Source organism: Melozone crissalis, unplaced genomic scaffold, assembly GCF_028551555.1.
Source record: "Melozone crissalis strain CALT ecotype California unplaced genomic scaffold, PUWL_Pcris_2 ptg000029l_1, whole genome shotgun sequence".
NCBI classification, from domain to species: domain Eukaryota; kingdom Metazoa; phylum Chordata; class Aves; order Passeriformes; family Passerellidae; genus Melozone; species Melozone crissalis.
Window position 1 is genome coordinate 13,920,897 of NW_026535807.1, and position 26,543 is coordinate 13,947,439.

The following is a 26,543-nucleotide window of genomic DNA, read 5'->3' on the forward strand; positions in this document are numbered from 1 at the left end:
CTTCTTTTCTCTGTGAGGTTTGGTGGTGTGGGGCAATACCTGCATGTTTAGAGCCCCTCCTCTCTGCATTGCCCCCAGCCATTTCAAACCAAAGGCAAGGAGGCTGTACCCATGTGCTGGGTGGTGCTGAGGTGGAATGAGATGTTCCAGGTCCTGGGGAACCAACGGGGAGGTGAGGCCCAGCTGGGCTGAATGGCAGTGCACACAGCACAGGTGAAAGAAAAAAAATTGGAACTCCTCATAGGAACTTGTAGTTTTGAGTGCTTGGCTGATGCTACAGCAAGGGTGATGCTGAGAAGGACTAAAGGATCTGGAAGAAGAGCAGGAACTTCTCAGGTACTCGAGAGGATGCAGCTTAATGTGTAAGTTGCTTTTTTGTTGAGAACTGACTTTTCTCATGGGACCTGCTGTAAGTGGCTTAGCTGTTCATCTCACATGGTGGGATGCACTTGGTGACTTTTTAAATGTTTTGCTGTTTTTAAATGTTTTGCTTATTTTACCCTTAAGCAGTTTCTGTTAAAATTAAAAATTTATGTTTAGCGCAGAGTACCAAATTTAAAACATTAAGTATTGAAGCATGTTTCTCATCTTGACTGTTCCACAAATTGCGTTCAGAAAGACATTAGACAGCAGAGGACACCAAAAAAGCCCTTTTCATCAGAGCAGGGTGACTGTAATTTTCAGTTCACCCAAAAGCCATTTGCCTCTAGCATGGCTACAGTGCTCTGAGCAAGGCCTTATTTGCAGACTAACACAAAATATACAGTAGTTTGGGATGGTGAAATATTTCTACAAAGACATATAAAGGAGCATATAAATACTGTGAATAATTTATATTCATCCTTCTTGCACAATTTAGCCCTTTAGGCATTGGGTGGCAGCTGTGCTGTGTTGGTGCAGGCCTGAGTGCAACTCTTGGTGTTTCTGGCAGTGCAGCTGGAACTGCAGGCAAGAGTGACTGGCACTAGTGCTTCAAACCATTTACAACAAAAAGTAACCTTTCTAACTTTCTAAGCAAGGCTTGAAATTGTTCCTGTAAAACTCTGAGCTGTTTGGCTTTACAGCTTTCAGATTTACATTTCCTTAAAAGTCCATGTTTATGGCTTTTTCTGTTCAACTGGTTGCCTTCATCGTCCTGTGGGTATGAAGACCTTACATTTTTACTTAAAATGTAGCTTTGTTGCAGTCTTCCTATGGTTGCATTCTTGCAATGTGTAACATATCCTATAATGTTAAAGTTTCATGTTTATTTTACTCAAAGAAAGAAAAAGGTTGGGAGATGAGTCATATCAAACACTTTGTTTTTCCCCTGAGAAAAGATGAAATCTGCTGTTGTTAATAACAATCTCATTACTGCAGCACTCTGTCAGTGCCTGTAACATCTCCCCAGCTCTCCTCGGGTGGAACCTCTGCCCGCCCCCTGCTCCGAGTTCTGCCACAATCGATTCATCAGCCCCGGTGCCGGCACCGCGGGGCTCAGCTGGGACAGCAGGGCCCGCCTCTGCCTGCTCTGGGCAGCACCAGGGGGAGGAGGAGGAGGCCAGAATCCCTACAGAAACAGCCAGAGCCTAAGCCAGGACCAGCACAGGCCATTGGTCTGTTGGTTCTGGTACAGCACAGGCAGACTGATGAGATTTGTTAAATGAGAGCTGCACCAGCACATGGCTGCCTGGGGCAGGGAAGGTGGCTGTGTTTGTGTTTCAATGGAATTGAACAAAAAGCTACATCCCCATTGTTTTCCAAGCTCTGCTGAGCCCCAAACCACTTCAGAATCCAGAGTGGGGCCCTGTACCCCAGTTTCAGGTTTATTTTGGAGGGAAAGGAGTGATGCTTTTCAGAGGTTTCACATTTCAGTATTTCACATTGGCCATTTGGTTGTTAGGTTCACCTCATAAAGCAGTTCCTTTAGCACTGGAAATTTGGACAGCCAGGTTTGAGGAACTCTCCTGAAATACTCCTCCTAGGCAGCTTTCCTCATGCCTGTGAGATGAAGAAAAAGACAGCTGTCAGGACTGCTCTGTTCACTGTATCCATGCAGCTTTTCGGTATTCTTCGTGTTTTGTGCCCTTAAACGTGAACCAGGAGTCTGTCTGAAGACCCAACAACTGAAAACTCCCTCCAGCCCTTGAGTTTTTATTTAAGCTATAGAATTCTTACACAAGACACTGCCAGGAAATAATACCCCATACAGGGTGGACTATTAAAAATGTGAAAATATTCTGCCACAGGGAAAGAGTCAAGACTAATTAATTTCCAAACCCAAGCAGCTGTAACGAACTGTAGTAAAATACTCCTTTTTTTTAAGGCAATCAAGATGAGAAATTGTCATTTAACTGAGTTGATCTTAATTCTTGGCCAAATCAAGGTCCAGGGAAGACATGCTGTCAAGAAAAAGAGCACTGTTACCTCTTGGCCTGAATCTGTCAATCAGAGGAACAAAGCTGTCAAGGACACTCCGAATTCGGTACACTGGGTGTGAAAACAAACATATAAGGTAAGTAATGTAAAACATAAAAAAGTAAATGGCAAAACCCAAACACTGACACTTGTTTAAACAAGCACATCTGCAATATCATTAATAAGAAAGATCAGGCTGAGTCATGAGAGAACCATCCATAACCTCCCACCACATTAACATGAGATTACAGAGGAGACAAGTTCTTGGTTGGGGAGCCATAACTTGCTGCTGGTGGCAGCACTCCTATACTATCCTTAAGGATTGTGAAAATGCACAGGTTTTAATATTTCCAGTAGCTGCTGCCCCAAGCTCATCCTCAGTCCCAGGGGAATGCATGGCAGCCAGGATGCACAGCATCTTATCCAGTGGATCTGGGAAGACAGGCCTGGCTGCTAAAATTACACGTTGTCATGGCAACACAGCATTCGGCCATTGCTGCAGAAAGAGGTGACTCAGGGTCTTGTGATCACTGAGAAGGAAAAATGAGTCAACCTCTCCCTTCAGTTGCATTAAGGCTGCTTGTCTGCATCCCCTCTGTAACTGGGAGATGTTGGGGGAGTTTCATGGTGAGTTACAGAATCTCAGCCCCAGCAGTTTCATGGGCTGTGGCAACTGTGTGACCTTGTCCTTAGAGCAGGGACACAGCTGCTGCTGGAGGGACACTTACCTAGACCAAAGTATATCCCAGTGGTTTCCAGGGAAGCAAAGGTGATTAAACCAATCCCAAGAGAAATAGTCCAATCTAAGGCAACAAAATAAATGTTAGCTTTGCTCATTTTTCTACTGTGCAACAATACATTCCTCTATTGAATCTTGCCTTACCTTTGTGGTAGTAGTAGCAAACTAGTAAAGCTCCAATTGCAAAGCAAAGAATGACAAAATGAAAGAATTCATCTGAAATTGAGAGGGAAGATTAGGTCACAACTGCAGCCATGGCCCTTCCAAATGCACCTTTAGGTACAGAGTATCACTCATGGAATTAAATCAATTTCCCTGAGATTTCTCAGGGACTAGGCTAAACATTGTGAGAAGCCTCGATGATTTTCATCATGAAGCCTTGATGCACTTCAACAAAGCACTCATGTTGGAAAAATAAAGGCTTTTTTGAACCAGAGATCTTATTCTTTGACTAAGGTTCAACAGGTTTGCCATCAGTTTGATTTAATAAATCAATTACCATCCTTCCGTATGCCCATCCACCGTACTGTGCACTGAGGGGGGTGAGTGCTCTCCTCATAAGCTACAAAAAAGAGAAGTCTTTTAGTACCATGGAACTGTGAAATTAAGGAGTTCAAAGTTTATTTCCCTTTTGTATCTGAAATAGATTGTCAGAGCAGAATATATGTAAAACTGTTTGTTGGTCTGCAAACCTTTCAGAAAGATCAAATTAGCAATTTTAAAATCACTCCAAAGAGCATGGGTTTAAAAATGAATTTTAAAAAGTATAACCAGATGGCTGCATTAACAATACTGAATTGTTTTAAAGCACTCTGAGTCTTTTCTGCCTCTTCTGGGACAAGCCATAGTCTCAGAATGACAGTGGGGGAGTAAAGCCACAGTACAAGGCAGCTTCAGTTTGATTCCTGGGTGCTTTGCACAACCACAGGCACAGTAAAAAGCTCCCCTTCATTACTGAGGGTGTGAGAACCATCCCTCTACTAACACCTGACACCAAGTACTTCTGCACCTCCCAGAATGAGACCTGCTGCTGAAATGAATGTCCTGCAGCTACACTGGCATAGAGAAAAACAACATAAGAACAAATAAGGTGTTTTAGAAGTTTAAACACAGAGCAGTTTGCTCTTTGTCATGAGTGGAGTTGCCAAATTCTCTTTTTTCCCCACCTGTACTGCCAGAAAGAGCTGAGTCTTTTACCATCTCTCCAACAAGAGGTTTAAAGCAGCAGTTTTTTCTTTTCTCTTTGTTGGTGGTTTGAGCAGCCCCTGAGGCACCTGCTGCACCCAAGCCTTTGGGAGTTCATTCAGAACAAGTTTCAGGTGCTGATTTCTCCTACACTGGGCAGCCTCTGCCTGGCAGTGAATTTTCTCTAAAGATGTAACAGGTGAGTACTAGAGGGGTCCTTTACATGAGATGGAGACTTTTGCTGTGGTGCTTTTGAACCACAGAACAACAAAACCTTGAACAGAAACTCTGCTCTGGGTCACCTGATACAGACATCAGATCTTTGCCTCTTTGAGCAGTCTGGATTGATCACATTCTGGTTTGGGGGTAAACTCAATTATTTTCTTATTAAAAACATAGTATTGCATTATTCTGACTCACAGATACAACTCTGTGCATTTGTATGAATGATCTATAGATAAAGAATTTAGCAGAACATCAATTCACACTTGGCAAGTGTCTGTCCTGTATTACTCTACTTCCTAAATGCAACAGTCCCACTGTAACTTGGCATCATGGAATGACTTGCACAGTATTTTTCTGTTAAAGCATTCCATGTTATTACCTGTTTTCAACCTTCTACTTTTTGATTAGGCAATCTCTAGGCATCAAGGAGCTGGTATTGCCCTCATCACACTAAGCAAAACTCCTGAAAGAGCATCCACAAAATAAACTTATTTGCATGTTTGTACTCACCATCTACATCTGAATCTTCACTTCTAGCAATCTCTGAAAAGAAATATAGTTTTGTTACTTCTGATAGAAAAAATACAAATATAAAGCTTCCTACCATACTCAGCACCAAGAAGCACAGTGAGTAATCACCTACCTGCAACAAAATTGGAGTGAGTGGTAGAGAGACCAAACACCAAGGGGAAAAGTACCATGACCCTTTCTGCACCTGGCAGTGTGGGGAGAATATGGCCCTGCAATTGAACCCTCTGCCCTGATGTTCCTGTGGCTCCTTGGGGATAGGTAACTCAAAAACCTCCCCAAAGGATTATACTGAAATTTGTAACTTTCCACTGCACAGAACAGAAGTGGAGCAGATGTCCTCTCCAAAGGCTGCTCCACTGGGCTGTTTGTCTCTCCTAACTCATCCTCTGGCCTTGGCCTGGGCACAGGAGGGATGAGCTCAGTAATGCAATTAAGCTGTTGGCAATTTCCTGCTGTGGGCTTTTACAAACATTCTGGGGCTGTGCAGAGTGTCTGGTGGGAGGAAGTCTGCCTTCACACTGCCTGTCTGTGCAGGCCTCTTGCCTGGCACTGTTGCTCTGTGGCTGAGGCTTTCACCTGGCACCTCCTGCTGGGAATGCTGTGCACTCAGAGCCAAGCATCACTGCTGGCAGAAAGCAGGTTCCAGCTCCTCCCAGCCTTGCACCCCTGCTCAGCAGGGGACAGAGGCCTTCAGGGAATGCTAAAAACTGCCTCTAGCTTTTTTGGCTAGGACTAAACAGTTGCCCAACAGAACTGCTGGGTTTTTTCCCTAAAGAATGACTGCTATGAGCTGATCTTGTGAGAAGCTGGCAGGCCTACAAAAATGGGTTAATCTGCCAGAATACCTTGTGCAAATCACCTGCTGTCAGCCAGGCACTACCACAGCCTTGCAACAGAATGTCTGCACCATGCCCAGGCCCAACACCAGGCTAGCTGGAAACCAAGGGATTTACAGCCTGAGTTATTGTTAATTGTCTCAGCAGGTCAGAAAGAAGACACTGCAGTTATAGTCATTCCAGCAGGATGAGGTGACCTGGGAGCACTTACCTGAATCTCTGTAAGGAACCACCTCTGCTGGTATTCCTAAAACATGATACAGAGATGATGTGGTTAATACCTGCAGTGAGGGTGTCTGTGCCAGTGCCAACCTATCAGATCCCTGAAATCAGTGTGGGTGTGTAACAGAGACAAGGAAGAGACTGACTCTAACCCCTTAAAGAGGGTGCCTCTGCTGGGGGTTACAAAGTCAAAAAGTGGAAAATGAGTGAACTCTTCCCCCTTGCTATTCCACCTCTCCAAGTATCTGGAGGGGTAGAATGATTCGAGTAGAATCAGACTCCTTTGAGACAGATTAGATCTCCTAATGTCAATTTTAAATGAGCTGCTCTTAAACTGAGCTCAGCCCAAATGTAAAATATTAATTAAAATATTAATGCTTTACATTTTTACATCCCTAGTTCTATAGGTATTTCTGTGTATTGACACAGCACATTTTCTTCATCTGCATTATACTTATTTTCCACTTTTTATTTGGTAGGAAAGGAAAAGCCTCAGGAACAAGGTGGCCCTGGCTGATGATCTCCAGTCAGTGCTGTGGGCTGACTGCAGCCCCTCTAAGAGGTGGCTGTGACAGATGTTTTCAGAACCCTCTTGCTGCATTTCAGTGGCAGCTGTGCAGACCCAGGCAGCAGGATTCCTCCCACAACAGCAGATTTTGCTGCTTTCCTGGTTCAACTCTGAGCACAGGCCATGGCTGAGTGTCAACATTAGTTGAGCTTCATCTTGTAGGAAATGTCTTTCCTACAGCCAAATTCTGACTTGTCTTTCTTTTACATCTACATATGTTAATACACCTTTGTTCAACAGCCAAAGCAAAGAACGTAAAAAATAGTCCTTTTTTGGTTTGGTTGCCTCTAGTAAAAGCCAATACTGTTGTCACTTTGTCCTACCTCCAAGTAACTGGCCTTCAGTCTTCTGTATTCCTAAATCTTCCTCATCACTGTCTGGATAGGAGAAAGTATTTGTTCATCAGAGTAAAGAAAAATGTGCTAGCAGCATCAGAAACAACAGCACTGCAGTTGTTTGCTCACAATGTAACCATATGAAGGTAAAAATCAAGGCTCTGAAATGCAGGGATCACTATTGGCTGCTTTTGCCTCACAGCTCCCTTCAAAGCTGGCTGAATAGGTGAAGCTCAGCAAAACCTGAAGTTGGATTAACTTGTATAAAGGGCTGTAGAGAGAAGTTAGGATCTTTTATTTGGAGAAGGAATCTTGCAGCAGATTTCTATGTTTCTGAAACCAACTTCCACAAGAGTGGGTGGCAGCCACTGTTTTGCTGATTATGAATCAGGTACTTATGATTTTCTACATTCTCTCTTTTGCACAATTTCTTACTTTATTCAGAGCTCTACAGAATTGCCACATCTCTTTTGTCAAGCCTTACAAACATGCAGACTAAATTATGTATCATAAAAAATAAAATAAATCCTCTTTACCTTGTGCATCTTCATCCATGGACTCCTGGGCTGAGTTTTCAGACTTTTTGTCCTCTTCTGAATATAGAAAATTCCTTTCCAAACTCTTCAGGAGTTTCAATTTTTCATCTTTTTTATAAAGAGAGAAAAAAAAACCATTATCAGTGACTACATTTTCTATTTTACAATTACAAATTTCCCAATGCTTTATTAAAAGTTGCCTGACAGGAAATCAGACCCTTTGTCTAATTTCAGTTGTGGTTTTGGCACACAAAGGGTAGTAGTACAAAGCATCAAATGAAAGCATCACACGCACTACAGTTTAGATCTTCTTAACTGGTTGTGGTAGACACCTAAATTTTCATATTCTGGCGTTTAATTATTCATAATGTTACCCCTGTGCAAATTCCCACTCCCTGAAGCAGCAGCAGCTGGAGAGGAGTGGCTCACCCTGCCCTGGGCTACTCCTGCCAGGGCTCCCTGTGCCGACGCCGCGGCTGCAGCTCCCTCTCGTGGCACAGGAGCACAGCCCTGACAGCCGGGCCACGCCAGGATCCCAACTGCTGCTGCTGCCTCCTGTGGCCAGGGATGACCCTGAACACCATCTCTTCATCAGGAGGTGCAGGATTTGGGCACAGGCAGGTAGATGGGATTCCTTCTCCTCCAGCTCCTCGAGGCTGCTCACAGCCCAAGGGTCTTGTTACCAATATTCCTGCTCTGAGAGATGACCAAAGCTGGGCTGTGCACCAGGCTGGGAGGTCTCTCCCCTTCAGGAACATGTTCAATCAAGGCAGAAGGAGGAACAGGATGTCCTTGAGGGTCCCCAGATAAATTTAGGGTCATCTTAAGTGAGTGCTCCTCTGTCATCTGTTAAAGACAATTAATGACTATGGACCCTGTGAAACTGCCCCTGGTTTCTTCCTGCACAACCAGGCAAATAAGTCTCTTTTAACTTGTTGCCAGGTTCAGCACCCTGTGTGCCATCTCCTGTCCATTCCTTTTAGTTTTACATGTGCTGCTAGGGAATTGTATTTGCACAAATATTTCACTGGCTCAGCTCTGATTTCCTACCACTGTGAGTGCTCAGGGGGGTCCTGGCTGGCTGGATAACAGCCTGTGCAAAAACATCAGGGAAAACATTCTCAAGTCAGACAAACTTCTTTGGCAGCACCATCCCAGGTCATGCTCTCTCCCTAAACACAGGTGGGTTTTCCCCAGAAGAAGCCAAGTCTAACTGCAGTAAAATACTAACTTTGGCTCCTATTACCACCACACCTAACAGCCTTTCCTGAGCAGCACTTCCAGACAGTTCAGTTGTTCACTAATAATCACTTCCAAGCACATACCAGTGTTCAAGCTGCTGTCAAGTCCCACTGACAGCTGACAGGAGGACAGGTAGGACTCACCCTTTCCCTTGGAGCTGGGCAGCTGCCTGTACCCAGATGGCTTGGAAGTCTTCAGCAAAAGGTAAAGAAGAACCATTGCCCTGGCTCCTTTCTTCTCTATGGCTTTCAGGCAGGCAGCACAGCCTTCAGGGAGCACATCACAGCTGTTAAGGAGCTGGAAAGGAGGTCAGTAACTAGCAAATGGTCTTTCCAATAAAACACAGCCTGTAGAAGCACACCCTGATGGGCAAATGAGTGTATCCCACCCTGTGGGAAATGTAACCCCCTGCTCCCACTATAAAAAGGGAAAACTGGGGACACAGTCATGTCAAAGATGGGAAGAGAATGTAAACTCCATTCAGCAACTGGGAGCAGAGCCATCAGCTGGGAAAAACAGCATGGTGGGCAACAGTTAACTATTCAGAGAGCTGGAGAAACACAGCTATAGGGTCTGAAGAAGGCCGTGCAATTGCTGCAGTTTCTCACAGCAAAATGTGACTAACAATGGTCCTGCCTAGAACACACTGAGCTGAGCTGATCCTGAGGAATTTATACAGAGCCAGTTATTTTTGCACATGGAGAGCAGTGAAGTAAAAAACAATGGCCTGAACCTCATTTACCTAAATGCCCTGTTACACCTTTTAATCTATTTCAGTACATCAGCTAGTGGGACTGTGTTCTCTCTCCCCACAGTATAGGAGAAAAGTAAAATAACAAGGATAAGTGTTCCTTTGGTAACTTACATTGTTCTTTTCTTCAGTATTCAGGATAGGTGGGTCAGTAGTGGCCAAGCATTTCACAAGTGATTCCCAGAAGGACTGGTTCATTTTCTCATGATTCTCCAAGTACTTGGCATCAGCAGCAAAAGCTCTCTGAAAAATGTCTGTAAGGAAAACAAACCTGTCACTGTGCAGGAGGAGAGGGGGGTTCATGGCAGTGTTCCTGTGGAGCTCAGTGCAGGTATGGAGACACACACCAGGCTGTAACACACTGCCCAGTAACAGCACACAGGAGAGTGCTGCTGTATTGTATACAGCACCTCAGTCATCACAAAACACCAGACAAATGTCAACAGTCCATACAAATGATTGATGTCTCTGTGATGCTGTTGTCTCAGTTAGAGAAGCATGGCAAGTGTTCCCAAAGTATTCCTAACTATTTAACAAGTGTTTATTCTGACCCTGCTGTTTTACAGACAGGCACAAAGACCCCAAGGACTGCATACCAAGGCACTGAGATTGCTCATCAGGCATTTAATGCACAGTAAAGTCTCCTTCATGTATCTAAATTCCCACTTGTATGTGCAGAAAGCCTAACAGGAGCCTGTGGAAGAGCTGGGAATTGAGTGCTGGTCTCTCTTTACAAGCAAGGAGATGGATAGGGTGCATATTCAGAGGAAACAGATTTTATTGACTCATGCCCACCCTGGCAAACACTGCTGTGCACTGTGCATGAGCCAAAGCTCTGACCTTTGTGTGCTTCCCTCACCTTGCTGTTCTTCAGTAAGATCTGGGATTGGGACATCCAAATTCTCCATTGCTGTGCCTGTTTGAGAGGGGAGAAAAAGCACATTTAGAATCAGGTCACTGACCTTCCTGGTTTTCTGTCTGTGATTTTCTGCAAACACAGTGTCTGTCTTTGGGCCTTTCAGTTTTGAAATCACTTCTCTGTTTCACATCATGATTCATTTACCCTCCTGGGACCCAATTCTTGACTCCTCCAAGTGAGCCCTACTGGCCTTTGGTTATTAGGAAAGAAGAAAAGTCTGATCATCATGAGTAAAAGAAAAAGAAGTCAGACTTGATCATTCACATTGTTGTTTTGTAAAGCTATCAAGGTGTCTAATTAAACATTTACCACAGATGTGAGTAACCTAATAGGCTGGGTTCCATTCACGAAACAGAACAATTATCCTGTAGCTTTTACATCCTAATACTTAAAATGTATCAGCCAGGAAAAAGAGCAGAAATAGTTCCTAGGAAAGTCCCACAAGACTTTGAACTCTTGCCTCACAGAAGACTTTGATACTTCAATGTCTGTTCTTCCCAAGTTGTCATGAAATTTCCATAAATTTAACTTTATGAATTACAAACTTTTAAGTGTTGATCCCAGACTAATTATTGTTATTTGCCAAAGAAACAAATGTTCTGACATCCCCAAAATTCAGCATTTAATTCATTTTGATAAACTTGCCACAGAAGTTTTGGGCTGAGGCTGGAACATTCTGATGGTGCACATTTTGTGGTGGCTGTGGTTCTGAACTGTTGCCTCTGCCTAGCATGGTCCAGGCATTCTGCACTGATACATCTCCCCTTGTGCAACACTGCAACCAACCAACAGCTGCACTGAGAGATGCAAAAGAAGGGTTTCGGGGAGCCTAAAGCACAGTTTCCACTATGCAGGATGCAACAGTAAAACAGTTTGTATGTCCACACATTTTCTTACAATATGATTTTGGATCCATTCAAGAAAACACTTCCAATCAAGCAGTTTGAAAACTAAGTATACCCTTCAAACTTTCCAGATGAAAATCTGTTTCTTTTCCTACTGGCACTTTCAGTTCTCTAAAGACAATCGTATCAGTCCAAAAAACATTCTAATTCAAAACCCAAAACAGGTCAGTTAATATCTTCAGAAGGATACTGTAACACATAAGCAAACACTCAAACGGAACAACTTTTTAGGGTGTCAGTTCTCAGACAGAGGAACTTAGACACAAACAGACTTCAAAAGACTTCTGGGAAAATTACATAACCACTTTCAAAGGATCAGCTCAGAAAACTTGGCTTACCTGCCTCCAAAGTGTATTGAGAGAGAACAATATTTTAACAACATTTGAAATTATTCCCAGTGATGAATCTATGCAAAAAATCTACAGATCCTCCCCTTCCCCTGACTTACATCCAGCCTTTGCTGCTGTAGCTGTGGCAGCAGCCCTGTGGGAGCTGTGAGCACCGATAGGGAATGCAGGAAATGCATCTGTCCCCTCTGTGGGTAAGCAGCAGCTGATGTGGAAATGTAGGAACCCAGCACGCCACACCCTGGACAGACTCGTTCTTGGCCACTCAGTGTCAGTTCACAGCACTCAGATATCTCCAGCTACAGTTTTCTGCCTTTTCCAGTCTCTTTCCTGCCTTCCTATTTGCTCAACTTAGACCTTGCAACAGTTGCTTGTTTAACCTAAATCCTTTAGGCCTCTCTCTGGACTGGATAATTAAAATACCAGAGCTAAAGGAACAAAAGTACCTTAAATATAAACATTTTTCCCAGCTGATTAATTTAATTTCAGAAAATAATTTAAAAGTATTCTGATATTTTACTGTCTAATGAAACTCAGGAGGTTTGTCTTTGGGGTTCCTCATACCTAGTGACTTTCAGTGGCATTTAAAGGCAGGTTGCTGTTCCCCTGACAGGAACCTGTCACAGCAGCTGCCCTATCCCAGCTTTGCATCATCCCAAAGACAAAGTGAGCAGGTTGGCACTACCTGACCTGTCCTGCCACGCACACAGGAAGAGCAGATTCAACAGTGAAGGCAGGGCAGACACTGCCAACATCATCTTCATCTGCTATCAGACTGATTTACTTCAAAACTATTCATTTGCTGGCCCAAATGAGCCAGCACACTGCTCAGCTGTTCCAGCAACAGAAACAGAGTTGCCCAATGCAACTTTTGCATCCTGCTGTGCTAAGACCTGGATGCCACAAGAGGATCCAGGAGCACTCAGCATCTGCTCCCATCTCCCTTTCTGTGCCTCCAGCACAGCTCAGCCCAGTCAGTCACCAAGATTTACATTAGCCAAGGAAGTTGGGTAGCTAATTTCTCTTAGACTATGCACATTAATTCCCTTGTGGCTCTTCTGGAAAGAAAATCAGATCTAAACAAAGGATAAGTATAGGTGCCTAATTATTGTATGTTTTAAAAGTGACTTAGTTGATTATCCCTCATAATGAGAGAAGGATGATGATATACAGGCATTTCAGCCTGGCCATGAGCTCACTGGGGAATGACATGAACAACAGACCTCACCTTGCTTTCCTCAGTAAATCAGAATTTAATTGTAGTGAGGTCTTTTTAACGTGTTAGATTAAAACTTCTGTGCAGAGTCAGATTTAGAAAGTGAGGCTAACAATTTCCATACATGAATCTTTGCTTAGCTGATTAAATATATCTGAGGGAAATTACTCAATGGGGAAATAAAAAATATGCAAATAAAATAAGATTGCTTGAACTTCAAGACAAAAATCAGACAATCCCAGACCTTTTCCCTTTGAAACTGCTTTCACCTTTCATTTTAAGTTATATGCTGACACCTAAACATGCTAAATTTTATTTTAAAGATAAAGTCCCTCAATTCTCTTCTCTCAAATCAAACCAAACCAACTTCTTAAAGCACACCTGCAAGTCTTAGGTTGGTCCTAGCTGTTGGTTCCACAGGAAGATGTCCTGGAGGGCCGTGGCTGTGGTGAAAGCTGAGTTTCTTCCTGTGAGACAACAAAAGCTGATCCACACCAGTTCCGTTTGAAACCCTTCCTGCTCCAGGCTCCTCGGGCTGTGGTAATAACTCTGCTACCCTTCTGCTTGCCTTCCTGTTGTCAACTGCAGCTGAAATGTGACAGAGAAGCAGCAAAACTTGGACTTTTCACTCTCCTTGAACACAGGCATGTAGAGAGACCCAGCAAGTGCAGGTCTCTGCAGCAAGGGCAGCTCCCCAGCTCTGACAGCCCCATGGGGGTGAGCAAGGAGCAGGCACAGCCCAAGCACTCCTTGCTGCAGCTCCAGCACTTCCTTCCTCCCCTGGCTTTCACAGCAGGCCCAGACACGGTGGCTGCACTGCTGCCAGCTCCACACCTGTGAGCCCTGGGGAGGTTGCTGCCCATTTTCCAGCTCTGCCTTAAGCATTGACGTGCAACATTTGAAATTACTCAGTTTGTTTCTCCTTTCACACCCTGTGCCTCTCTGTAGTTGCTGTAAAGCTCTGAAGGAAGAATATTAGCTCATCAGAAGCCAGAAATGTTTATGCTCGCAGCCTGAGTAAAATTAAGGCAAACAAATCTTTCTCTTTGCATAAAGTATTGGGCTTGCTGCAAGGATTTTAGAGAAAAAAACTATTTAAAAGATGGGGAAGTTGAGTCAAAAAGACTCCAGTTGAGTCACTAAGAGAGGTTATAGGGAAGTCCTGTAATCCCCACAGCACCCTTTTCCTGTACAGCGGCTTGATGCCTCAAACGGCAGCCAATAACCCAGCAGAACCAAGAGCCAGCAGGCAGCCCCCCAGCACCCTCAGGCTTGGCCCCAAGAAGCCCCTGAGCCCCTCCCCAGCACTCACCTGCAGGGCTGTGTGGTGGTTCAGGATCCTGGCTCAGGGATCCCAGCCCAGGGAAGGCGTCGGGGCCGGGGCCTCACGTGGCCTCTCCTGAGTCACGGCTGAGCGGCGGCGGCTCCGTTGTCCTGAGGCTGCTGAGGTCACACTGCAGCTGTGTGTCCCCATGTCCCTGAGCCCTGGGGATGTGGCCATGGGCCAGTCCCACCGGCAGAGAGGAGCTGTGCAGCTCCCAGCCAGCCTCAGGCAGTGATGGCCCCCAGCAGCCCTGAGCAGCCAGGACGCCTCACTCCCGCCTGTGCTGCTCCAGCACAGCCCCTGCTCAGGCTGCAGACCCAGCCCCACTTGTTTGGCCTTCCTGAGACATCAGGAGACCCCAGCCCCGCTTGTTTGGCCTCCCTGGGACATCAGGAGACCCCAGCCCCACTTGTTTGGCCTCCCTGGGACATCAGGAGACCCCAGCCCCGCTTGTTTGGCCTCCCTGGGACATCAGGAGGGCACTGGGGATGTAGAATCCACACTAAGCAGGGACACCATGATGAGGGTGTGGAAGGCCAGGCACGCTCCCCTCCTGCTCAGGACATCCCAGGATGGCACAGGTGGACTGCCTGTGCAGCTGGGCCAGTGGCAGCAAAGGGAAACGTGCCCTCCACCCCACCTGTCCCCAGCAGTCACAGAGGGTGCTGACAACACAGACCCCGTGGCTCTGCTCATCCTATACCCACTGTAAGGTCATTGGTGCTCCCCTCCAGCCCCTCTGACACACATCTTACAGCACGACAGTATCTGCAGCCACCCAGGGCTGTTTGCTGTTCAGGACAGCTGCTCCCTCACTGGCAGGTGATGCTTTCTGAGCCAGCCAGCCTCCACCACAAGGAAACAGGAGTAGGAAAGGAGGGGATAAATTCCTGCAGTGCACCACAGCACAAAGGAGGCAGATGTTTGTTCACCTGAAAATGTATGTGAGGAGAGACAGCCAGTGTCAGAGGAGACTCCTTGGGACACTCTAATAGCACAGTGGCTGTTGATTCCACAAGGTGTGGCCATGTAAGTCATTTGTCATATTCAGCTAATGGTTTGACCCTGGTGCAGTTGGCACCCCAGGAAGGATTGTACTCCCTCCTGCTCTCCTCAATTCTTCATCTGCTGATGCTTCTGGAATGACTGGGACACAGGTAAAGTAAGTCATACCTACTAAAGTAGGTGTGCATTTATTTTTAACAGTTTGTTTGGCTGTTTGTTGTGGGTTTTTTGTATTTTTTTAGAGGGGGAAAGGACTGGGGTTTGTGGTTTTTAAGCCAGGTATTCCACTACTTTTCTACAAGTGCCTATTCAAGTGCCTTGTCTCACCTCCCCTGACATTTTTAATTACATGTAACACTGAACACTTAAAGCAGCAAATACCCTGCATCTACTGCTGGGAAGATTATAATGCTTTATCATGTATTACATGTGCTTACCTGGCCCTTATTTGGGAACTGTCCTCTGAGAGATTAAGGAGAACGGTGATTTATTCTTTGTATGCTGGGAAAATTGCTTCCAGGAGGGGTTTAGAGAGGTGAGACACAGGCAGAGCAGCTCTTATGCTTGACACTAATTGAGTGCAATGTGTGTGTGGATTTGTCACACAGGCAGGTTGCATGAGAAATGTAGAAATACTGCTAAGTGAGTGTAGGAGGGGCCCAGTGATGGAACATAGAGTAGTTATTGCTCATTATGTCATCATTTCTGACAGATTTAAACAGTCCCATGACTCCTCTTGCCCTACCCTGACTTTCATCCAATGGGTTGGTTAATTTACTCCCTCCTGTGCTACTTACTTACTTGCTACTTATTTTGCTTTAAATAAAGTCTGCTTCAACAACTGTTGTGAGCCTGTGCAGCACAGGTAAGTGCAGGGGGATTATGCCTCACTGCCAGCTGTACTTTGCAGGCTACAGGTAGTTTACAGCTACCTTTCTGCTTTGAGAGAGAAGAAAAAAGCAACAAACAGTGAATACAACTCACTTCCTAACCTTCCAGACCATCATTGAACCAGTAACACCCTGTTATGCAGAAATCAGGTGAAAGATGTTTGCTTTTGGCTGGGACAAAGCCTGAGATTTTGCTATGAAAGCTTGTGGAATCATATGAGTAGATCATGTTGTACCTTACTATGATTTTTGGAAATTTTTTTCTCATTCTGTACCCTTCTGTGGAATTACTTGCCATAATAAATAATTTGTTGTACTGTGTTAATTTAAAATACTAATACAATTTTTGCTAAAGCCCGTTAAATTTAAGAACTAGGCCAGTTTGAGCAGGCTAAATCAAAGGCCAGGATGTATCACTCACTTCCTGGAGGATTACTGAGCTCCTCAGGTGCTGCTATCAACAGCTCCCGAGGCAGAAGAGTGAGTGCTTCCAGTACTGACAAGCACAGGACCCTCCCCTTAATGGCTGCAGGTAACGGTGGAAATTCCCTCATTATGGGAGCTCCCCTTTACTATGGTCAGCACATTACAGGCTCAGAAATGGCCTCTGAGGGATGAGAGGGAGGGGGTCTGGCCTCTGGGGCACATTGGTCCTTCCAATTTAGCCACAAGGCCACTCTTCAGTTACAATCTGGCTGCTTTAGCCCAGGCCCATCAGTAGGATGGACAGTGCAGCCCCAACACAAAGCACAAATCCAAAAAGGACAAGCTGCAGGCTGACAGAAGCAGGGAACAGTGAGCTCTTCCCAGCCCCTGGCCTGGCTGAGCAGTGCTGCAGCAAGCACAGGGATCAACACAGGGTCCCAGGATACTCTCCCCCCCACCCCCTGCCCTAACTGGAGAACTGCTTCCATGAGCAACCTCCAAAAAACTCTGCTCCAGTATCTGTTCCCCTCCTCTCCTTGTTCTCCCAGCTCACTGGGCTCCCCTTCCATCACCCATCTTCTGGTCTAGCAATAGGGCTGGAAGTGCCTCATGGAAGCAGAGCCAAAGGCAGGAGAACACAGATGCTCCCTGGGACAATTCCCAGCTTCAGCTGATCCTCCCTCCTGACAAAGCCCTTTTCCTCAGCACTTTTAATCACACAAGCAACACCAAGGATTTCAATATTTAATCCTGATGTTTTGTGGGATGGGTTTGGTCCTGGATCCATTTTGTAACTCTGTCAGCAAGGCAGGCTGTGACCTGTCCCCAGTGCTTTGTCAGCAATGTACCTGCCAGGAGATGGCAAGGCCAGGCAGCAGAACAGCCTGCAAGGGTAAGGAGGCACGGGGTGGTTACCTGGTGGGGTTACCTGCTGGCACAGGGGCAGCACAGGGAGAGTCACAGAGCCAGGCTGGGGCTGGGCCAGCAGCTCTGTGCAACACTGACCAAACTGGCTGGGACATCCCCCTGACAAGGTGAACCTCAGAGCTCCCACAGGCCTGACTCTGAAGTCAGCAGGAATCAAGAGTTTTATCTGCCCATTATTCCCCCAGGATATTATTCTCAAGCTTTTGCTCCAGGACACACTCAATAATCCTCTTCTCCAAAAAGAGGGTTTTGTCAATGACTGGCTTCACACTGCTGTGATATAAAGTGAAAACACACAGGCTGTGTCAGACTGCACAGGGAGAGAAGGATGGGGAAGGTAAATGGAAAGGTGAGCTCATGGTACAGCCACCCTAATGCTTTTATGTACTCCAAGGCCAAGTTCCCAGCTCCCAGGACCTGCAGAGCTCAGAGCAGCACTGCTGGAAGCTTTTGGAAATTGGACACAAAGCCTCAGTGAATCTGGAGACCTCCCACTCTCCTGTGACCTTCCCATCTCACTGACCTGGGGAGCAGCAGCCATGCCAGGCTGGCAGGGCCAATCTTCTCCTGGTCAGACAACTACTCCAGTGATGTGGGTGCCTTGGCACCAGGATGCAAGCAGACACCATCTTCTGGGATCTTTAAAATTCAGCCTTGCAAAGCTCTTAGGATCAAAGTGCAGCTGTCCCTCAACAACTCAGCTGTGTCCTAAAACATTCCTCTCTTGAAATGGCCTCAGCTCACTGAATTATCAGGTTCAATCACCTGCAACATAAAGGGGATCAAGGTACATTTCATTTTTAAACTGTTTCCTAAAATCAAGGGTCTGCTCACAGTAGGCACTGAGAGCCCAAAGGGTATTTGCTAAAAGCTAGCACTATTTGAGAAATCTGGTCCAATCCATTTACCTTAAAAGATGTACTCTGGATCAGACCTGAATGAACCTTTTTTGGGCTATGCAAAGCTTGAATCAAGTTCTAGATCCTGTTCTGCTGACACCACACAAACATGTCTTCCACCCAGATGAAAACACTACAGCTCATTCCCAAACCTTGGAGCCTCTAATGAGCACAGCTGGACTGCTCCCATCACTGCATGAGCCTGGCTGCCTGTCCAGCAGGCAGTGAGCACTACCAGCCCACTGTCTGTCATCCAAGAGTGCAAACCCTTCTCAAGCTACAGACTGGCTCAGGCTCTCTAGGTCAATTCTGGCACCTTCATAGGGGGCTTCAAAGCAGCTTCTCTGCAGTTCAGACTCTGGGAAAAGGTCTCAGACCACCAACAGGTCTCTGCTGACCACAGAGCACCCAGCCCTCTCAGGAGATGAGGACAGCATGGCATTAGGACACAGAGGACACAGCCATCTCTGCTACATTAAATGTGTGATGGGAAGAACAGCACCACTAACACACCACATAAATCAGTCATCTAAATTAGAATACACAAATCCACTCCAGAAAAGTTTAATGTGGGGTTCCTGGGGCATCATAGTCTAAAAAACAAAAACAAAAAAAAAAAAAAAAAAAAAAAAAAAACAAAAAAACAAACCAAAAACCAAAATACAGTACAAAGAAAAAAGGCAAACAGAATTCCCCAGTATTTGAAATGATGAAATGTATCAAAGCTCCATCTATTACAAGGCTGCACATCAGAGCAGCTGCTGGAGGAAGCAGTACCAGCCTGAGGACCAGGAGGCTTCACCTCCCAGAGACAGCCTGGAATAAGCAGCACCCAAGCAGAAAACCTGGCTCCTTAGGGAACTAGTAAGGCTCCTTGAAAGGAAAAGGGCAGAACTCTGTAGTGCAGTGAGCTGCCCAGCATCCCTGCTGCTGTGGGATGAACCAGACAGGCTGATCCCACAGTGCTGAAGCTCTGTGAGAGCACAAATCCTGGGGGGAGTGGCAACTTCCAGCAGATCCCACCAACTGCGTGGCAAACCCTACTCCTCTGAGAAATCCTGGTATGAGAGGAAAAAGAGCCATTCCAACAGCCTGTGAGGAGACCAGGAAGGGACTGAGACACACCATGCCACTAGCTGGGAACAGAAACAAGCAATGGATCTCGAGTTAAGAGGTCAGCCCAGTACAGACACAGTGCCAGGGACTGTCTGTGGTACCATGTCTCCCATTCAGTCTTTGGATTGAAGAATCTTACCATAACTTAGGCAAGAACCTCTGCTGGTCTCTGCCTCAACCCCATCCCACTCAAAGCAGGGCCACCTTCAACATCCAATTAGTTCAGGGCCTTCTCCAGATAAATACTGAGTTATCTCCAATGATGGAGATCTCAGAACTCCAGCACATGCACAGTAAGCAATGCATGGGCCATGGCAGTACTTCTAATGTACTACAGAGCAGCCACCGTGGAGTCAAGGGAGAGCTGCTTTCCTTGCATCTTCCATCTATCAATCTTCTTATGACAACAGTATAATTTGATATGGCCCCTACACCTGAGGGCAGTAAGCCATGGCTGTTCTGCTTCACTGCAGGGCTGCTACAAAGCACTCATTTCCACAGGTACTGTGCTCCAAAGGCAGCCAAGCCTCCCTGATGTGCAGCCCAAACTGACAGTAACCATGAGAGCTGAGGGAAAAACTGGAGGAGCACTTACTCAAACAATGGAAAACAGAGATTCCTATGGAGAACAAAACTGTGAGCTCGGAGGAGGACCTACATCAACAAGGAACCAGCTGATGTCAGATAGCATCAAAAATATAACAAACATTAAGTAACTCAGGTGCTCAGTAAACACTGCAGGCATGACAGTGCCATCATGAAAAAGCTAAGATTACAGTTGGAGAATATACCAAGATTTTTAAAGCCTGCTGGGAAGTAATAAAACCTTTGCTGACACCAATTCCATTGACTCCCCAACAAACACTAAATATGAGCAGTGAATCTGCAGATTTAGACGCCCACTGAAAAACTGAGATAAACAGAGGAGTGGTGGGGAAGGGCTGAGAGACTTCCTTCTCCTTGCCACTTGCCTCGCAGAGAGGAGAAACACCTCTTCCCGGGTGCTGGCAAAGGGCCCTATCCTGTGGCATGTGCACCACGCCAGGTGAGCCTGCTGTCCCCACACTGCCCCGACATGTGCACATGTGAAGGCTGAGACACCCTCCAGACCACACGGATCACCAGATTTTCTATGATCCCAGCAGGAGCACAAAGCGCCCCAAAGGCCAGTCAGGCGCCTCCAGGAGCTGACAACAGCCTGGCCCACAGCCCCTGTGGTACAGCCCCCATGCGTGGGGAGGAACGTGTGCCCAAACCCCGCGGGTCAGGCGGATGGAAGGGCAGGCTCTGGACTTCCAGGACGGTGGCAGGGAGCCGGGCATCCCGCGGCCCGGCCCCAGGCAGGCACGCAGAGAGCAGGCAGGGCAGGAGCACAGCGGTTTATTGGCAACGCGAGCAGAGGCGGCGGCGGTGGCGGCGGGCCCCGAGCGGGGTGAGGGGCGGCGGTGCTGGGGCCGCCCCGGGCCTATGTCAGCGTCTCCCCCTTGGTGACCTACGGGAAAAGGAAAAGCCTCAACCAGAGCCGGCCCCGGGCCCGGCCCGCACCCGGCCCACCTCCCCCGCTGCTCACCCGGGCTTCGATGTACTCGATTCTCCGCTCCAGCGCCGTCAGCTTCTCGTTCAGGGTGGCCAGCCGGGACCGGCACGACATGTCTGCGGGGAGGCGGCAGTGAGACACCGCGGGCCGCCGCACCGCCCGCCCCGGCCCGCCCGCAGCCCGCGCCCCGCGCCCTCACCGAAGGAGTTGAGGAAGTCCGCGATTTTCTTGATGGAGCTGGTGATCACCTCGATGTACTCGCGGTTGGCCCAGTCCTGGTGGATCTCCCGCTGCACCGGGTCCTCCTGCACCGACATGGCCGCCGCCGCCGCCGCGCCTGCGCGGGAGCCGCGCCCCGCCCGCCCGCTCGGTGCCTCAGGGCCGCGCCGCCTCAGGGCCGGGCCCGGCCCCGCCGCGCTCCTCGCTGCCGTCCGTGTCGCTGCCGCTCGCCTCCTGCGGGACGGGCCCCGTCAGTACCCGGGCTGCACCCCCGCCCTCCCCCGCCTCGGAGCAGCGCAGCGCGGCGGCCCCTGAAGTACCTCCTCAGCGGGGCCCTCCGCCGAGTCCTCCTCGTCCCCCTCGTCCTCATCCGAGCCCCTCTCCTCAGAGGCCTGAGTCAAAATTTCTTCTCCCTGAGTTGAACACAAGATCTGCACTGAGTGTACGTGAAGCGGACAAAGCGTGCCAGGGTGGGATGAGAGAAAACGGCATTTTGTTGCCTTCTTAAATAAAAGTTTTAGAGTTTAAAAAATTAGGTTTTGTTCAACTGTCCTGCTTCTACAGTGAAAGATGAAGAGCCAGAACTGGCTTCTTTTAAAGCCACACATTAAAATGTGTGAAGATGTTCAAATGACCTTTATCTCTTCCCTCTTGTGCATGTAGTTCTTGCCATGGAACAGCCAAAAATTCTCTGTACCTGTTCATTAGGATCAAATCTGACCCCTCAGTACAAGAGCCTAAAGATACAGACTCTTAATATTGAAATAAAATGCTTCTTTTTCCTGCACTAGACATGACTGTACTGTGGTCACAATGAATTTGGCCTTTTAGCTATACCCACACACACGGGGAGAGTTAGAGATGTCTCTAGTGTTGGACAAGATGAGCATTGTCCTCTCCCAATTTTAACTGCCCCAGGCAGGGCAGTGGTTCTCACCTGAAGATCCCGATTTTTGAGGATGCCGACCCAGAAGGCCTCCTGGCAGTGGTTGAATGCCAGCATTGCCTTCACTCTGTACACAAATTGTTCCAGAGACTTCTTCAACAAAGGCACGTGGTTGGTCAGTCCAATGTCTTGGTGAATCTATGCAACAGTAAAATGTGATGAAGATTGATTCTTGCCTGAATGTTCTGGCTGTTTAAAAACCATTGGTTATCAGGTGGGATGGACATGACCCCCACAAAGCTTGCCCACATGACATCACTTCTTGCCCAATTACAGCTATTGCTAAAAAATAAAGCTCAGATCAGTATTTTGTCTAAACTGATCCCTGACAACAATCCAAATATTCACATTCACCTGGATTAAAATAAATCTGGTTTTGTCATGAACTCTAGAGAGAAGCTATTAACTTCTCTGCTGAATTCCCAAGCTCAGAAAAAATGAGAAAGGTGTTAAATACACCACTTCCATCACAACCTTTTCTTCCTCACCGCCTCAAGCAATTCCTTTACATGGAATGTGTGTGCACTATAATCTCCAAATCCAGCTTCTCTGGAGCAAAGAAGCATTGGCTTTTGGAGAACTAGGACAGGAGGAACAGATGGAGTTGCTGTAAGCAAAAACCACCAGAGGAAGGGCAGCTATGCCAGGTATCCTAAGAGATTTAGCTCTGGGTGAGCATCTCCTGCTAGGCTTCAATCTGCAGTACAGAACAGTCACTGCTAAACCACAAATCCTGTCAACCTGCCAAAACCTGCACAATTATTTTGTATGCAAGTATTTTCCTCTTTCATGAGAATACTTTGTAATCTTCTGGGATTAAGGTGCTCTCATTAGCTGTACTCTGAATTCAGGTCACCTGCATTTCTTGGAAGAGTTCAACATGCTTGGGCAGAGGGACACTGCTTTTCTTCAAGTTCTGCCAACAGGGTTGAAGCAAAGTTGGTAACTGCTTACCAACAGCAAGCTGTTCTCTAGCCTATGTAACAGGCAGGAGCTGGCCATCATCAGCACTGATCAAAACCCAATCAGCAGAACCCTTGCTAATGACACAATCAACACACACAGTGCTCCCTGGGCCCTGGAACCTGCCCCACTGTGTGCAGGCAGTTTGGAGACTCAACAAAGTACAGCACTGGCAAAATTCTGTCTCCAGAAACTGTCCACGTGCCCAGGGTTAGGTATGTAAACAGAAAAGAGGCTTGGTGTGAAAGGGGAAATGACAAATACTTAGGGAATGACAGGTGAAGCTGACTGCTGTTGCCTGCTGTGTAATGCTCTTTAAAGACACATGTATTGAGGGAGAGTGACAAATCCTAGGTCACACTGCACCGAGGGTTAGTGAGCTCCCTGAGGTTTGTGTGAAAGTGAAATCAAGGTTGGTTTAACAAATGTTGGTGTCAACTCCTCTTCAAACAAGTATGGAATATTCATTGCATACATTTACTTGCCCCAGATTCAGTTTCTGCCTTCTCATTCTTGCAAAATGATTTGGTACAGAGATCTGTACCAGAGAAGTGGTAGAACACAGGTGTTCATTAACTGCAGCCCTGTGCTAACAAGGACCATGGGCCACAGCACTTGAACATGCTGGCCAAGTGCAAAGACAAAGATCACATGAAAAGCTGCAATGCTGTGATCCTGCTAACAAGGTGATTTGTGACTTTAAAGCAGGCATGACGATTTCACTTTGAAACATGAGGACTTTTTAGCATTATCAGGGTTTGTGCCAGCTTCCACTTCTCACTCTGTGCTGAGAGGTGCAACAGCATTTTCTGATCTTCTAAATATCTATGCTCCTGATGCCAGCTCTTCCTAAATGGGTAGCAAATCTGGCTTGGGAGCCATGCTGGTAGCTGGCTTTCTCCCTTCAGCTACTTTGGCAAAGCTCCCTTCTTGGACAAGTGTTCTTGAGCCTTTTAGGAGTCAGGAATGAAGGAGCACACAGGAAGATCTTCCTGTCTGCTCCTGTGTGATTCTCTCTTGCAACACACACTGTAAGCAAAGCTCTAATCCTCTCCTTCCTTCCTGCCCAAGTCTCCCACAGAGACAGACTCTGTTATCACTGTCCTCCTTCTCCCTTTGCCCTTACCAGCATAACATAAAAGGCACCTCAAGAGGACTTTGAACAGGGTTTTTCCCCATCCACCTCCTGTTGCTGATTCTTCTGAGTCACACGGCTGTTCATCTTTGGCAAAGCTTCTCTCCTATATTATCAATCTGGCATTTGTACTTTGTTCAAGGTCTCTAAGATCTTAGCTTGTGTTCTCAGAAACAACCAGCAATAGATGCCAACAACTAAAGATGTCCAGAACCTCTGTGTTAAAAAATATTAATCAACCTGACCTAACATTCAAGTCAGTCATTTCCAGACTAAATGCTTCCACTTTTGGACATTAAACAAGGCTATTTCACCTTCTTTCAGAGCTTTTGCTTGCACAGACCCTGCTGGAAGCATGCAAGTAGAACCTGCCAATGCCCTGGAAAAGCAGTGGAAGGGAAATAATACCATCCTTAGGACAGGAGTTTGTGCTGCAATTGGAACTTATCTTACCTTGGAATGGCCACACATGTGATGAAGTTGTCTGGTACTCATCTGCAAGGTTTTCAGCAAACTCTGCACATCATCCTGCAATAAATAAGCAGATCAGCAAATCACTCTCAAAGGACTTTTCCACAGGGAAACAATAATATTGAACAGCCTTAGTCCTAGCAGTGCTTTCAAAGGGTTATGGGGTAGAGGTGAGATGTGTGTATGGAGGCAGTATCAGTCATGATTCCCAGCTGGCTGCAGCCATTCTGTCCCCAGGATTACCGTGTGCTTTTTAAAGCTGTGGTCCAGGAGGGGCATGGCCAGCTTCAGAAATGCTTCCACAAAGAGGCGGCCATACTGTAAAACAGAGATAAATATGTCAGCAAGCAAATTGAAACTCCTTCTCAAAGAACCATCACAAAGTCAGATGAGATAATAATACAATCTTCCAAGTACCCTAGAGACTGTTCTTGCTTAGAAAAAGATTATATTCATGTGAATATGTACTGTACATATGTGCAGTACTGGAATATACAGGATCAGTAAAGGGTCCCACTTAAATCCCTGCAAAGAGAGGCAAGAAGGACCAGGTCTCATCATTGTACACATCCCTGGTTTTATCCACCAGGCATCTGAGAATGATACTGAACTAAATGCAAATGTTAGAATCACTATACATATGTATGTATAGCAAGGTGTATGGAATACAGTATGTGCTTCTTCCTGAGAACCCAGTACCCACTCTACTACACTAGAGGCAATGAGTCAAGAAAGCTGGTACTTAAACTGCTCTCTTCAGTTATCTTGAACTTTTGCTTACCTTCAGGCAGATGCTGAGTACAGGCCTGCTGTCAAATACCTACTTGGACAAGAGGAAAAAAGAGTCAGATCAGTCCACAAGTCTAAGGAAAACCATGTAAGCACAGCACACCCCTGTGAATGTGTGAACCCTGCTCTAAAGCACATCCATTCTCAAGGATTCTCTCATTCAGCAGGAACACCACATAAGCACATGAACTGTGGTGGCTCTCAGCTGGAAGCCCTTGGCAGGATTGCTCTTCAGTGATCTAAGGTGCACCTTTTGCAGATGGCACAAAATTATCTCAACGAGTTCTTAACAGTCTGGGACTCGAGAGACCCAAGCCCAGCTGATGGGCAAATAATCACATAGCAGACAAAGCAAAACTGAGATGGGCAAAATAATGTGAAGGTAACCCTGGTGCTGCTATGGACTAAACTGAACTATAGGCAAAACTGAACTAAATGGTCCAGCTCTACCCTTTATGCTCTCCAAAGGCATCTGGAACACAGGTAGGGTTCCAGTGAATGCTGCTGTATAGAAAAACCTGGGCTTGCCAATTATCACTTCAGATATGTCAAAATTAACAGCAATGATCAACCTAAGCAAGGAGAGAAGTGGAGCTGTACCTGTCACCTTCTGGCCCAAACAGCATCACACTCAAGAGACACTGGATGAACCAGAAGGGGATATTTCATCCAGTGGGACAGGGCACAGATTATAACTGGCTTTGTAATGGCTAGCTCCAGATTGTTCCACTAGTCAGTCACACTTTGTTTTTCCCCAGTGCTCCTGAGCCTGGGAACACCAGGCCTCACTGAGAATTTGGGGGCAGAGGCAGAAAACCAGCCAGAAGCTCACCTTGACCAAGTTAACGAGGATGTGGAAGTTGCGCACAGCGATGTTCCAGCGCAGCAGCTTCTCCAGCTGCACCTATGGGATGCAAGGGGACAAGAACCCAGGAGGCTGCA

At 46.6% G+C, this 26,543-nt stretch overlaps 3 protein-coding genes across 3 annotated transcripts in view; all 3 read right to left on the minus strand.

Annotated features, from left to right (window-relative positions):
• Positions 1 to 1,824: 1,824 nt before the first annotated feature.
• Positions 1,825 to 13,470, minus strand: TMEM40 (transmembrane protein 40). Its single transcript, XM_054281145.1, has 13 exons — positions 13,336 to 13,470; positions 10,427 to 10,483; positions 9,682 to 9,821; positions 8,960 to 9,113; positions 7,575 to 7,682; positions 7,027 to 7,080; positions 6,125 to 6,160; positions 5,057 to 5,089; positions 3,636 to 3,698; positions 3,281 to 3,352; positions 3,126 to 3,200; positions 2,407 to 2,469; positions 1,825 to 1,980 (listed from the first exon to the last, which is right to left on the minus strand). Exons 2-13 carry the CDS (start codon positions 10,473 to 10,475, stop codon positions 1,961 to 1,963), a joined length of 867 nt encoding a protein of 288 aa, XP_054137120.1. The 5' UTR covers positions 10,476 to 10,483; positions 13,336 to 13,470; the 3' UTR covers positions 1,825 to 1,960.
• Positions 13,471 to 20,905: 7,435 nt separating this feature from the next.
• BRK1 (BRICK1 subunit of SCAR/WAVE actin nucleating complex) lies at positions 20,906 to 21,424 on the minus strand. Its single transcript, XM_054280931.1, has 3 exons — positions 21,278 to 21,424; positions 21,112 to 21,194; positions 20,906 to 21,033 (listed from the first exon to the last, which is right to left on the minus strand). The coding sequence occupies exons 1-3, from the start codon at positions 21,393 to 21,395 to the stop codon at positions 21,007 to 21,009; spliced, it is 228 nt and encodes a 75-aa protein (XP_054136906.1). The 5' UTR covers positions 21,396 to 21,424; the 3' UTR covers positions 20,906 to 21,006.
• Positions 21,425 to 21,453: 29 nt separating this feature from the next.
• The window catches only part of FANCD2 (FA complementation group D2), a 34,508-nt gene continuing 29,418 nt past the window's right edge, over positions 21,454 to 26,543 (minus strand). The window contains exons 37-43 of the mRNA XM_054281040.1: positions 26,434 to 26,505; positions 25,594 to 25,632; positions 25,056 to 25,130; positions 24,795 to 24,869; positions 22,235 to 22,381; positions 21,618 to 21,710; positions 21,454 to 21,531 (exon numbers count right to left, since the gene is read on the minus strand). Coding sequence (XP_054137015.1) covers positions 21,454 to 21,531; positions 21,618 to 21,710; positions 22,235 to 22,381; positions 24,795 to 24,869; positions 25,056 to 25,130; positions 25,594 to 25,632; positions 26,434 to 26,505 — 579 coding nt within the window. The remainder of the gene's footprint in view (positions 21,532 to 21,617; positions 21,711 to 22,234; positions 22,382 to 24,794; positions 24,870 to 25,055; positions 25,131 to 25,593; positions 25,633 to 26,433; positions 26,506 to 26,543) is intronic.

Excerpts from the sequence above, each read along its gene's own strand:
- BRK1 (XM_054280931.1), bottom strand. The coding sequence starts at position 21,395 with ATGTCGGTGCAGGAGGACCCGGTGCAGCGGGAGATCCACCAGGACTGG. Across the intron at positions 21,195-21,277 it reads GGACTTCCTCAACTCCTTCG|ACATGTCGTGCCGGTCCCGG; the intron begins GTGAGGGCGCGG and ends GCCTCCCCGCAG. Across the intron at positions 21,034-21,111 it reads TCGAGTACATCGAAGCCCGG|GTCACCAAGGGGGAGACGCT; the intron begins GTGAGCAGCGGG and ends CTTTTCCCGTAG.
- TMEM40 (XM_054281145.1), bottom strand. The coding sequence starts at position 10,475 with ATGGAGAATTTGGATGTCCCAATCCCAGATCTTACTGAAGAACAGCAA. Across the intron at positions 7,081-7,574 it reads CATGGATGAAGATGCACAAG|ACAGTGATGAGGAAGATTTA; the intron begins GTAAAGAGGATT and ends TCTCCTATCCAG. Across the intron at positions 6,161-7,026 it reads TGAAGGCCAGTTACTTGGAG|GAATACCAGCAGAGGTGGTT; the intron begins GTAGGACAAAGT and ends ATCATGTTTTAG.